At 37.9% G+C, this 12900-nt stretch overlaps 1 protein-coding gene across 4 annotated transcripts in view; it reads left to right on the top strand.

Annotated features, from left to right (window-relative positions):
- The window catches only part of ehmt1b (euchromatic histone-lysine N-methyltransferase 1b), a 71749-nt gene that overhangs the window by 22901 nt on the left and 35948 nt on the right, over window positions 1–12900 (top strand). For 3 of the 4 annotated variants that reach the window (XM_062031562.1, XM_062031564.1, XM_062031566.1), the window contains exons 2-8: window positions 985–1072; window positions 2706–3202; window positions 9815–10037; window positions 10125–10261; window positions 11177–11335; window positions 11468–11536; window positions 11896–11998. In XM_062031562.1, coding sequence (XP_061887546.1) covers window positions 985–1072; window positions 2706–3202; window positions 9815–10037; window positions 10125–10261; window positions 11177–11335; window positions 11468–11536; window positions 11896–11998 — 1276 coding nt within the window. The remainder of the gene's footprint in view (window positions 1–984; window positions 1073–2705; window positions 3203–9814; window positions 10038–10124; window positions 10262–11176; window positions 11336–11467; window positions 11537–11895; window positions 11999–12900) is intronic. The other variant, XM_062031563.1, reaches the window with a different exon arrangement.

Genomic DNA, 12900 nt, shown 5'->3' with positions numbered 1-12900 from the left:
ATTTTCTAGAGATTTCTCCAATCGTTTTAGACACTTTTTCTTGATTAGAAACACCTAGCAACAAACTTAGCATAATTTTTTGGTGTTCTTGTAGACCATATGTAGCAATTATTTTGACTTAGGGGCCACATTGAGAGAAAACAATGTGTCTGGGGACCGGTGTGTAGATGTGTGTGTAAAAAAACAACAACCCCAAAACATTAAAAAAAAAAAAAATATATATATATATATATATGCGCGTGTGTCTGTGTGTGTATATATATGTGTGTGTGTGCATACATATGTATATGTAAATGTGTATATATTTATTTTATTTTATTTTTTATAAACCTTTATTTATAAACTGCAACATGTACAAACAGCTGAGAAACAATAATCAAAATAAGTATGGTGCCACTATGCTGTTTTTTTTTCAATAAAATACTGGAAAGGATAGAAATGTAGTTTGTCTCCTTTATTCGATTATTCATCGATTAATCGAAGTAATAATCGACAGATTAATCGATAATCAAATTAATCGTTAGTTGCAGCCCTAATATGTGTATATATATATGTATATATATATATATGTATATGTGTATACATATGTAAATGTGTATATATATGTGTGTGTGTGTATGTGTATAGGTGTGTGTGTGTGTGTGTGTGTGTGTGTGTGTGTGTGTGTGTGTGTGTGTGTGTGTGTGTGTGTGTGTGTGTGTGTGTGTGTGTGTGTGTGTGTGTGTGTGTGTGTATATATACGTATATTGGCAAAAAAAGCTAAAAAGAGCGTCTGACTTTGTGTGTCATCTTCTGGATGCTATAATGCATTATATTACTTAATTTAGTTTTTACTTAGAAAAAAACAACTAATTTTTAAGCTCTGGGGCGGCTAATATGTTGCCATGGCACACTGCCACAGTCAAATACATTAAGGGGAAACCCTGTTGATCACTGTTCATGTTTAGAAGCTTGTCCTGATTAATGTATTTCTTTTTTCAATAGTCCACTGGTCTTGCCAAAGAAAGCATTTGCAAGGGCGAAGAACCATCTAGTAAAGACGGGCTGGACCTGGCGAACAATGGAGCAACAGGTATCATTTGTGTATATTTAAAGTTAAATTTTCTCATTTTAGGCAGCAGCGGTTAACTGCCTCACAGTCCGAAGATCCGATCTTTGTTGGAACATGTGTGTGTAGAGTGTGCATGTTTTCTCCATGCTTGCTTGGGCTTCTTCCCACACCCAAAATCATGCATGTTTGGCCAAGTGGAGACTCAAAATTCTCAAAAGAGATGAATGTGTGCAGTATATACAGTATATTAACTGGTGAATACTATCTTGTCAATACAGCATTGTTTTCCAAACTCATGGGCAACTAAACTAAGCCTTTCATGTCGAGTGTTGGAAAAAGACAAATTAAAAAAAAAAAATTACTTCTGTTTTGCCTCTCCAGGGAAACAACGTAAACAACATAAATATAAAAGAGAAATATTTTTTTAAGTGATATCCCCTCTTTTCAAATGTTGGTGTAATAGTAACTCCTAAGGCTGGAACGATACCCTCATCTCACGGAGAAGACAATACACAATATTAGGGTCTCGAAGACGAGACAATATTATAAAATTAATTTGAAGCAGGGCCACCGTGTTTGGTGGTAGAGTTGGGACAATTCCAAAGGCCCATGACTGGCAGAGATTTTAATTTCCATGTGGCCCAGAATTCCTGACAGCGCCTATGTTTTTAGGAACACCACTGTGACAAAGTGTATATGACTATAAGACTTTGTGAGAGCCAACAACGATTACTTTGTCCAGAAACTTATATTTTTGATCCTCAATATAAAGAGGATGATCTACAAGTTTTCGAAGCTTTGCTGAACAGATCCAGCATCATGTAGCAGTATTGCTAAGTGCTAAACAAGAAATACAAACTATGAACAAAATAAAACGATTAGTTTACTTCACAATGTCTGCTCTTACTTTGATGACGACTGACAGAGTGTCCATATCTTCCCGTTTAGATGAAGCATTACCGTATTTTTGATGGGGGCTGGAGGGTAGCGGGGTGTGTATATTGTAGCGTCCCGAAAGAGTTAGTGCTGCAAGGGGTTCTGGGTATTTGTTCTGTTGTGTTTATGTTGTGTTACGGTGCGGATGTTCTCCAGCAATGTGTTTGTCATTCTTGTTTGGTGTGGGTTCACAGTGTGGCGCATATTTGTAACAGTGTTAAAGTTTTTTATACGGGCACCCTCAGTGTGACCTGTATGGCTGTTGACCAAGTATGCAATGTATTCACTTGTGTGTGTGAAAAGCCGTAGGTATTATGTGATTGGGCCGGCACGCAAAGGCAGTGCCTTTAAGGTTTATTGGCGATCCGTACTTCTCCCTACGTCCCTGTACCACTCCGTACAGCGGCGTTTTAAAAACTCATAAATTTTACTTTTTGAAATCGATAACGGTAATTTCCGATATTACATTTTAAAGCATTTATCGGCCGATATTATCGGACATCTGTAGCTGGCATTCTTTTACCATGTTAAGCTTCCAATGGGGGCATTTGGCAACACATTTTGCCGAAAATTGAGCCCTATGAAAACCAAGGCGCACAGAAATCAAAGTGCATACTAAAAGATGGTAAAATAGGACCAACTTGTTAGAAGTACTTGAGTGTATCGACAAAAATGTGCTGTTTATAATTGAATGTACACTTTTGGTTGTGATCCTCAGACGGAGACAGGAAGGCGATGGACAGATTGACCCCTTCCCCCGTCGCAGAAACTATTGTAAATGGCGGTGAAAGCATAAGCCCGACACACAGCTCGGCAACAGGCCACAACAAGACATTATCGCTGGTAAATGAGAATGGTATGTCAGACACCGAGGTGCCACATGGTTCTGTCACTGGAAGCAATGGATTCATTCTCACTAAGCCGCAGCAGGAGGACGGATCTGAAACCACAGCATTGTCCCCCCATAGGACAAACAGGTCACCTTCAAGTTCCAGCACAGGTGAAAATACGACCAAAGCCCCCTCTCCCTCAGACTCTGAGTCTGCACAGACTTTAGGCACACTAAGAACTGACCCTATGATGGGGACTATGTTGGGCAAGGAGACAATAGACTCTAAAAATGGTGCAGCTCCAACTACCACGTCATCAGCACCCATCACCATACACAGAGCCCGAAAAACCATGTCCAGACCGGCCGTGACTCTCGAACAAAAGGTAAATGATACAGAGAAAGATATTCAACTTTTCAGTCATTCTGCACTTGGATATCAGCATAATGAATGTTAAATAAATGTAGCAGTTGTGCACATATTACATGTTATATTTATAGGTTGAACACTACGCCATCCCTACAGTTCGCATACATCGGTATGAAGTTCATGGTTCTGTTCATTTTCATTACAGTAAGGGTGCAAAATACAAACCATAAAACAACTTGAGTGACAAAGTAAAACATTTTTAAACCCAAAAATGTAACAAGAAAGCCACCAGCCAGATTGTTACCAATAGTGGTTTTTACATAACATATATCATTTCCGAGTGTCAATACATTTCACAATTATGACTACTGTATTTTCCGGACCATAGGGTACACCGGATTATAAGGCGTACTGCCGATGAATGCTCTATTTTTGATCTTCTTTCATATATTAGGCACACCGGATTATAGGGCGCATTAAAGGAGTCATATTATTATTATTTTTCTGAATTGAAAACACTTCCTCGCTTACTTGAATCAATAACGGAGCAACATCTCCTCATCCGGAAACAACCACACCGGAAATGTGTCCCGTGAAAAACCGTCCGACCGGAACTCTAATAACTAAAGTTCCTTGGGTGAATAATGTAAACTCACTACACCGGTATGTTTCAGCGCTTTCATGGTGAGTTTACTGACAGATATAAGTAAGAACTTGACACTGCTTTATATTAGAAATGGCAACAGCGGAGGATGAATGTCCCATAACAAGAAGATAGAGAAAAAAAAGACACTTATCAACTATGGCGTCGGTGCGGACGGGCGCAATTTTTCAGGATTTATGCAGATCCCAAATACAGATCAGCAGGTACCAGAATGTAAGAAAAGTTGCTTTTGCATAATATTGCGAAACAAAACGCCAGATAATATATCTTACCTTATACACACACCATAATAATACTCGTATGTTTAATGACAATCCTTCAAGCGGTGCGACTTCATAGCTTACCAAAGTCGTACTAAAACATTTTGATCGATTTTTGAGCGCCGTGTGTAATGTTCTATTTTTTCAGTGGAACATTTAAAATGTTGTTGTTGTTTATTTGAGACCCATCATAGTGCAGGCCACACGGATCTCTTATGTTTGACTGCCATCTACTGGTCACACTTATCATTACACCATGTACCAAATAAAATAGCTTCGAGGTGGGTGAGCTCAACCAAACATATTCCTTACATTAGGCGCACCGGGTTATAAGGCGCATTGTCGAGTTTTGAAAAAAAAAAAAAGGATTTCAAGTGCGCCTTATAGTCCGGAAAATACGGTATATTAAAAACAAATTATCGTCGGCCTGAGGAAATATTCTGGCGTTCAGACTTGTCCCTGACCGCTGTCTCGTACACACGTACACACAGGTAGAGCGTGCACTTAAGACAAAAGCAGTTCAAGAAAAGCAACCTAACAATTTGCTATTATGCTGTTATGATAGAATATGCATTTAATGCTGGCTAACATTAGTAGCTAAACTTTGCTAAGTTGCTATCAGTGGCTGACCACACACAAAGCTAATGCGCTTGCGTGTGTAACATACGGGCGTAGTTTACTTCATTACGTGAGAAAAGCCGGAAGAGGGTGGGGTATAATGCTTACAACACTTTAGAATGTTAGCGCCCTCTAGGCATCTGCATAAATGTTGCAAACAGACCTTTTAGTTCTCCATTCAGTGATTCATACATTGAGCTTCACTGTTACTTTGTTCGAGGATTATAATACAAACGTATCATGGTGGCATTACCACAGGTAACAACAATTATTACACTGTAACAATAAATTGTAGCAACAATGTAGGAATAATGAACAATACCAACAATGGTAAGGGTCAAAATACCAACAATGGTAATAGACAATATACCAATAATGGTAAGGAGACATTGAGCACATGTTAACACTATGAGACAGAGTACAACAGCAATTCAAATTAAAGACCCTCATTTCTATATTTTAACTAGCCCCGATGTTTGTATAACAGTTTAAATCGATTAATAATTTACACTTTACGTTACAGTAGAAAGTAAGCAGATATTAACAGGAAATGAACAAGTAGAATGTTGCCAGCTCCCGCGACCCCGAGAGGAACAAGGGGTAGAAAATGGTTGATACCGAGGGTGGTATCAGTATATAATTGATACTGGAGTGATGAGATCAATATTTTTTTGTCATTTTTGTTAATGTTTACAAATTAGGGAGTCAGTCCCAGGACACAGTAGGGCGAAAAACAAATGATTTAGAAGCGTAGTAGATTATACTGTTTTATTTAGCCTTTGTATACAATTTACTGTTTTATACATGCAATTATATGTAATAAAAGAGAATAAGGAGCTAGTTAAATATTGTGTTGATATTGTTACACTGTCATTAGCACCTACCATATATATACGAAAAAATGTACACGATTCCACTTTCGATTCTGCTTAACGATTCGGTTCTTTATCGGTTCTCTTATGTATTCATATTTGGAAAAAAAAATAACAAAAAGGTGGAATAGCATTAATCTTGTTTAGTTTAAAGGTAACATAACCTTCCAAAGCCAACATTGAAGTGTTAGGAGGAACATAGCATAGACAAAAAATATTTTATATAGAGTGATTGGAGCACATACTTGTTGGTCACAAAAAACATTCATGAAGTTTGGTTCTTTTATGAATTTGTTATGATATGTTGTTGAAAATGTGACCAAATCTGCTGGGTCAAAAGTATATATACAGCAATGTTAATATTTGGTTACATGTCCCTTGGCAAGTTTCACTGCAATAAGGCGCTTTTGGTAGCCATCCACATCCTTCTGGCAAGCTTCTGGTTCAATTTTTGACCACTCCTCTTGACAAAATTGGTGCAGTTCACGTCAAATTGGTAAAGGAATGGCTAAATCAGGCTATAATTAAGGTATTAGAATGGCCTTCCCAAAGTTCTGACTTAAATGTGTGGACAATTTTATTTATATAGCCTTTATTTAACCAGGTAAAATCCCATTGAGATCAAAGATCTCTTTTCCAAGGGAGACCTGACCAAGAGGGCAGCAGCAAGGTTATATTAAAAACAGTAAACAAATACATAAGACATCACATTTACAACATTAAAACTTGCTCACATGACACATGTGCATACAGACAAGGTAGACTGCAGTCCTTTCACAGAAGCTTTAAACTCATTCAACGTAACAAGGGTTTGAAGTTTAATATTCGATTGTAGGTTATTCCAAGCCTTCGGTGCTGAAAACCTAAATGCTTTCTTGCCCAGTTCAGTTCTTATTTTGGGGACGACAAATTGCAGAACATTCATTGAACGAAGATTGTGACTTCCTTGTTTCTTTGTTAAAAGACAAGACAGATAAGATAGAGTGATACCCAGAATGGTTTTTTCAATGCTGAAGAAACAAGTCCATGTCAGAAAACCAACAAATTTAGCTGAACTGCACCAATTTTGTCAAGAGGAGTGGTCAAAAATTCAACCAGAAGCTTGCCAGAAGCTTGTGGATGGCTACCAAAAGCACCTTATTGCAGTGAAACTTGCCAAGGGACATGTTAACACATATTAACATTGCTGTATGTATACTTTTGACCCAGCAGATTTGGTCACATTTTCAGTAGACCCATAATAAATTCATAAAAGAACCAAACTTCATGAATGTTTTTTGTGACAAACAAGTATGTGTCCAATCACTCTATCACAAATAAATAAGAGTTGCAGAAATTATTGGAAACTCAAGACAGCTATGACATTATTATGTTATTTACTAGTGTATGTAAACTTTTGACCACCTTTTCATTCTACTTGATATGAAAGGAAAAAGTTGTGTTACTTGAGTAAAGTCCTGATATCTATAGTTGAATGAGAATAAAGTCCCAGTTTTGAGTGATAAATGTCAAAAATCTGACAAAAGCCTTTTGGCAACATTATGAGACCAGCAGATGTAGTCTTTCTTTCAGATCTTGGCATCTATATATGTTGTAGAGGTTCATTTAACCTACTGATGTGTATTTATAAATGGTTGATGTATATAGGCTAGTAAGGTAAAGTTTTGTACCTGACAAGTTTCGGCTACCTTGCTTCTACACCTCTGATGAAGGCTGCAGAAGCAAGGTAGCCGAAACTTGTCAGGTACAAAACTTTACCTTACTAGCCTATATAAATCAACCATTCATAAACTGGCATATATTTATCGCAAATTATTCATTAGGTAAATCTTAAACATTTGTCATTATGCTTAAAAAATAAAGCGTAACATGAAAAGACACTGTCATCAGCTTTACCGGGCAACACATTTGTATTTGATACTAGGGATGTGTCTCTTGCAACTCGCAATTCAATTCCTTTTGGATTCTTGGGGTGATGGTTCAATTTCAAATTAATTCTTGATTTGACACGTTTCTTGCCTTAAATTGATTCTCACAATATTTTATTTGGCATATAAATGACAATAAAACTTTATCTAAACAGCTTACAGGTGACCAAAGCTCCTATCAGCTGCTGTGTATGATATACACGTGCAGCGAATAAGCGCAAAAATGGCCTAAAACTATTTTAAAAAATTGATTCTTAAAATGTTTTAATCGATTCAGAATCATTATAGAAAATAAATATGACTCGAATATTAATATATATTTTCCTGGCACCCCTTTGAGATACAGTATAGACTGTAGGCTATAAAATGTATTTTGTAATTTATTTATTAAGCTATCAGTTTAAGCTAGGCAAACTGCAAGAGCATAAGACATTTCTTCCTAGGGGAAAGGTTGTCTAATACTGCTGAGAAACGTCTGGCAAAGCTAACTAGCTAAATACCGTATTTTTCGGACTATACGTCGCAGTTTTTTTCATAGTTTAGCCGGGGGTACGACTTATACTCGGGAGCGACTTATGTGTGAAATGATTAACACATTACCGTAAAATAACAAATAATATTATTTAGCTCATTCACGTAAGAGACTAGACGTATAAGATTTCATGGGATTTAGCGATTAGGAGTGACAGATTGTTTGGTAAACGTATAGCATGTTCTATATGTTATAGTTATTTGAATGACTCTTACCATAATATGTTACGTTAACATACCAGGCACGTTCTCAGTTGGTTATTTATGCGTCATATAACGTACACTTATTCAGCCTGTTGTTCACTATTCTTTATTTACCGTAATTTCCGGACTATAAGCCGCTACTTTTTCCCCTCGTTCTGGTCCCTGCGGCTTATACAAGGGTGCGGCTTATTTACGGCCTGTTCTTCTCCGACACCGACGAAGAGGATTTCGGTGGTTTTAGTACGCAGGAGGAAGACGATGACACAATGATTAAAGACTGACTTTTCATATACCGGTAGGCTGCTTATTTTGATAACGTACAGGCGAGCACTTTGTATTACTTTGCACCGTTGTATTATTTGTACTCTGCACGAATGCTGTTCGCCATGTCAAAGATGTGAAAGTTTGATTGAATGATTGAAAGATTTATTGTTAATAAATGGGACGCTTTGCGTTCCCAAACAGTCATCTCTGTCCCGACAATCCCCTCCGTGGTAGCAGGAACCCCTATATACTACGGTAATTACACATCAAAACCCTGCGGCTTATAGTCGGGTGCGGCTTATATATGGAGCAATCTGTATTTTCCCCTAAATTTAGCTGGTGCGGCTTATAGTCAGGTGCGGCTTATAGTCCGGAAATTACGGTACTTTAAATAGCCTTTCAAATGTCTATTCTTGGTGTTGGGTTTTATCAAATACATTTCCCCCCAAAATGCGACTTATACTCCAGTGCGTCTTATAGATGTTTTTTCCTTCTTTATTATGCATTTTCGGCCGGTGCGACTTATACTACGGAGCGACTTATAGTCCGAAAAATACGGTACAACTTTTGGAAATAATTATTGTAAAGACAGTTCATTTATATTTTCTATCGCTTGGCTTTAGGTTTCAGCATTTTATAATGAATTTCCTCATTTGTGGATCTAGAATCGTTGGTACTATTGGTAATAGGTCTGCCATTAACGACTATTTATAGACCATTTTAGCGATCAGTCGACTAATGAAGTGTACACATTTTCAGTCCGTGGCTCTACTTTAGCCATCAGTTTTTCACCGACATGGTTTAGCTTGTGGAATTAGGCCAAAATAATAGTTGTTTCTATTTTTTTTTTTTTTTACACAACTTCGTCTCTTTGTTGTTAGCTTGCTAGCTAACAAGCTACCTGTCATAACAAGGAGACGTTAGACATACCTCTGCTTTAAAATGCTGCCGCATCACAGATGTACTGCTTTGGAAATTGAATACCGGTAAGTTATTTGTGTCTTTGACGTGTTTAGGGTGAAATGTTAACATCCTTTCCATGTTTTGGCTTGCTGTGTTGTTGCCAGTGGTCGCAGCCATTTTTTGTTTGTTTGTGTTGCTTGTCAATCACTAGTCGTACCGTAAAAGCAATAGTGGTATAAAAAAAAATTAATCCGTCAGGGACAAATTTTATTTTCGATTTTTGTTGGCAATGACTAATCACATCTCACTGGTTAATGCAATGTTGGTCACAATAATGTATGTTTCAAACACTGGCTGCACAGTTTCTGTTTTTGTCACTTACAGCTTCTTAAAAGAGAACTAAGAGAAGCACAGAACGCCAAAATGGAGACTTTGGTAGCGTCTGACACACCAAAACCCTCACAGCAGGTTTCAGCGGAGAACCATCTACCTCAAAATCCTTTTTCAACTTCAGCACAAGCTTCTTCAACAACGTCACCAGCAACTCCTCCAGTATCTCCGCCTCCACTTATTTCAACGCCAGCCAAGCTCCAACTTGGTCCAATAGGTTAGAGACAAAAATATCACCCATTGACAAAAACGCCAAGAAAATTTGCTGTACTTGGGTCTGTACACATCATGTCTCTTTATCTAGCCTACTTCACGGCAGGGTTGTCATCCCGTAAGAAGAAGCGAAGAATGGGAATTTACAACCTGGTTCCCAAGAAGAAACAGAAAATTCTTCGGCAGACGACAATGCTGGAAATGTTCAAGGATGCCAAGGGACCAGAGGTCTGTAGTCATCACATCGTAAAAAGTAAATGTAATTCATAAATGTGAATGAATTAGAGCTGTTTCAATCAGGGTTTTATGCTGCCGATGCAGATACAATCATCCATGAGTTAGATTGACTGTAAATTATTTAAATTGTTTTTAGATTGATTTGGATCGACAATGTGTTCATTAAGTCAAAGCATTAATATGATTTTTTTTTTTGGTGAAAGTTACACATTTTTTGGGATCATAACTGTCGGGTTCAAACACTGATGACATCTATTAAACAAGACAAGAAGCAAAGAATTAAACAGAGACAGAATTAAATTTGGTTAAATTTGAGGAGAGACGCATGGACACTGTACCCTTTAACAGTGTCTCAGCACGCTCTGTCAAAAGATTTCACGCCTTCTTCTTTTATTTTGACCTTCCCTGACCACATGGCAACAGCTGTTTCTAAGGGACGAGGGTCGTAAAGAGTCCACAGAAAAGGTCGGTTCAAAAAAGAGGTCGTAAAAGAGTTCAAAAAGAGGTTCGTAAAACAGTTAGAAAAGAGGTCGTCTGGAACTTGGGCAGATCCTGCCTTCTCTCCGCTTTGTAGTTCTTGGGTTAAAACAATATCTTTCTGTTGATTACAATACATGAAAGGAACATAAAAACCTTCATGTTGCTTCCATCCTACACAGTGGAGTTTTACAAGCCTTCTTGGTAGGTTCAAAGACAGCTTTTGGTCTTCTCATTTCAACACAAAGTTTTTGTGATAACTTAGATACAATTATTCTAACAATAACCCCCAGCAAATAGCAAGAAACAACTGTACAGTATGGACGTTTGTTAGCTTCTTGTTGTTATTGTCCAGTCCTCTATTACTGTAATGCTATAAACACAAGTTTTGTCCGGTTATATTCTCATTATTGTTGTTTTACCTCTCAGACAAACATCAATGGTGACAAGGTTGATTGTGCAACTGAGGAGGGGCAGGAGGAGGAAGACTCAGATGAGGTGGACTCTGATGAGGAAGGACAGCAGCAAGGAGAGGAAGTTATCACTGCTGTCCAGGAAGACAGTCCAACATCTGAATCCATCTCTCAGGTTTGAACATAAACGTTGATTCCAGCAGTATTGGCCTGGAAAAAAATGTATAATGTCAAAGAGCTGGAAATAATCCAAGTAAATGCAATTGATGTGTCTGTACTAAATATTGGAACTGAAACTTGTCATTAGGCAGAGAATGAACCAGATTCCGACGAGTCTGGAGTAGAGGCTGAGGAGGAGGGCACCGAGTCGGACTTGGTAAGCTCAAACTTAAAGCAATCAAATACTTTTCATCCTCTTGCTTCAGACAATGCTCTCTTTATTTTCGTTCATCGTCCCATGAATGAACTTGTGGTATAGCTCGGTTGGTAGAGTGGCCGTGCCAGCAACTTGAGGGTTGCAGGTTCGATCCCCGCTTCCGCCGTCCTAGTCACTGCCGTTGTGTCCTTGGGCAAGACACTTTACCCACCTGCTCCCAGTGCCACCCACACTGGTTTAAATGTAATTTAGATATTGGGTTTCAAGATGTAAAGCGCTTTGAGTCACTAGAGAAAAAGCGCTATATAAATATACAGTAATTCACTTCACTTCACTTCACTTGTATCTGTCTGCCTCAGAGCACGGAGTCTAGTCTCAAGAAGAAGCTGAAAAACAAAACAAAAGCAGACAGTGCTTGGCTCCGGCCGTCCAGGAAGCGCAAGAGGAGGGTAATGGTCAACGGTAAGAACTACTGACACCGCGTACACCTGTCACCTAGCTCATTCTCTGTTGTACGTTGGCTGGTATCTGTAACTGAAATTGCTAGGGATGTTCCGATCAAGGTTTTATGCTGCCGATTCCAATACCAATCAACCTTGAGTAAGATCGATTGATACGGCTACTAATCACATCTATTAACTGTAAATGTTTTTATGTATTTATGGTGAGTGCTATTGACAGTTTAACAAAATCAACACAATATTTAAACTAGTTCCTTTTTTATTTTATTAAAAAACAAAATCAATAGTAAACAATAACTAAATAAAAACTAAACTAACAAAAACAAATGCAACAAAAACATAGTTTTTTAGAAAATACAAATATGGATCCAATCAAAAGTATCAGTCATACAGATACGAGCCTTGGTATTGACACTGCCAATATATGGGTGGATCCGCCCTCCCCTTACGTGTATGTCTGATCGCTACACACCAACAGTCATTGTTATATTATCTTCTCTTTAACTCTTATTAATCTAGTTTTTACTGTAACTTGCTTCCATCTACACCTCTTAATCTTTCCTCAGCACTTATTTCTCATGTTATATCTAGCTAGTTTAGCAATTAGCAAACATTCTTGTCTGCTCCTGCTTGTTCTTACTCTTCGTGTAACATGTTTAGCCTCTCGTGATAATACGTGCAAGAAATAAAATTTATTTGACGCAATGGAGGTGATTTTGATTAACTTAGGGGAGCAACTCCACACTGTGGATTAACATACACAGTTAGCTGCTAACTGCCTCTGTCAGCTGTGTGACCAAAAATAAATGAAATATCAGGTAGAGAGGATCAGCTTTTGTGATTGGCATTTATAGCCGTTAATTGGCATTAGCCAATCACATACTAAAATTAGCTGAAACTGAT

Source organism: Entelurus aequoreus, linkage group LG21, assembly GCF_033978785.1.
Source record: "Entelurus aequoreus isolate RoL-2023_Sb linkage group LG21, RoL_Eaeq_v1.1, whole genome shotgun sequence".
Classification (NCBI taxonomy): domain Eukaryota; kingdom Metazoa; phylum Chordata; class Actinopteri; order Syngnathiformes; family Syngnathidae; genus Entelurus; species Entelurus aequoreus.
Note: the sequence above shows the minus strand (reverse complement) of the source record. Positions and strands in the feature narration are given on the sequence as shown.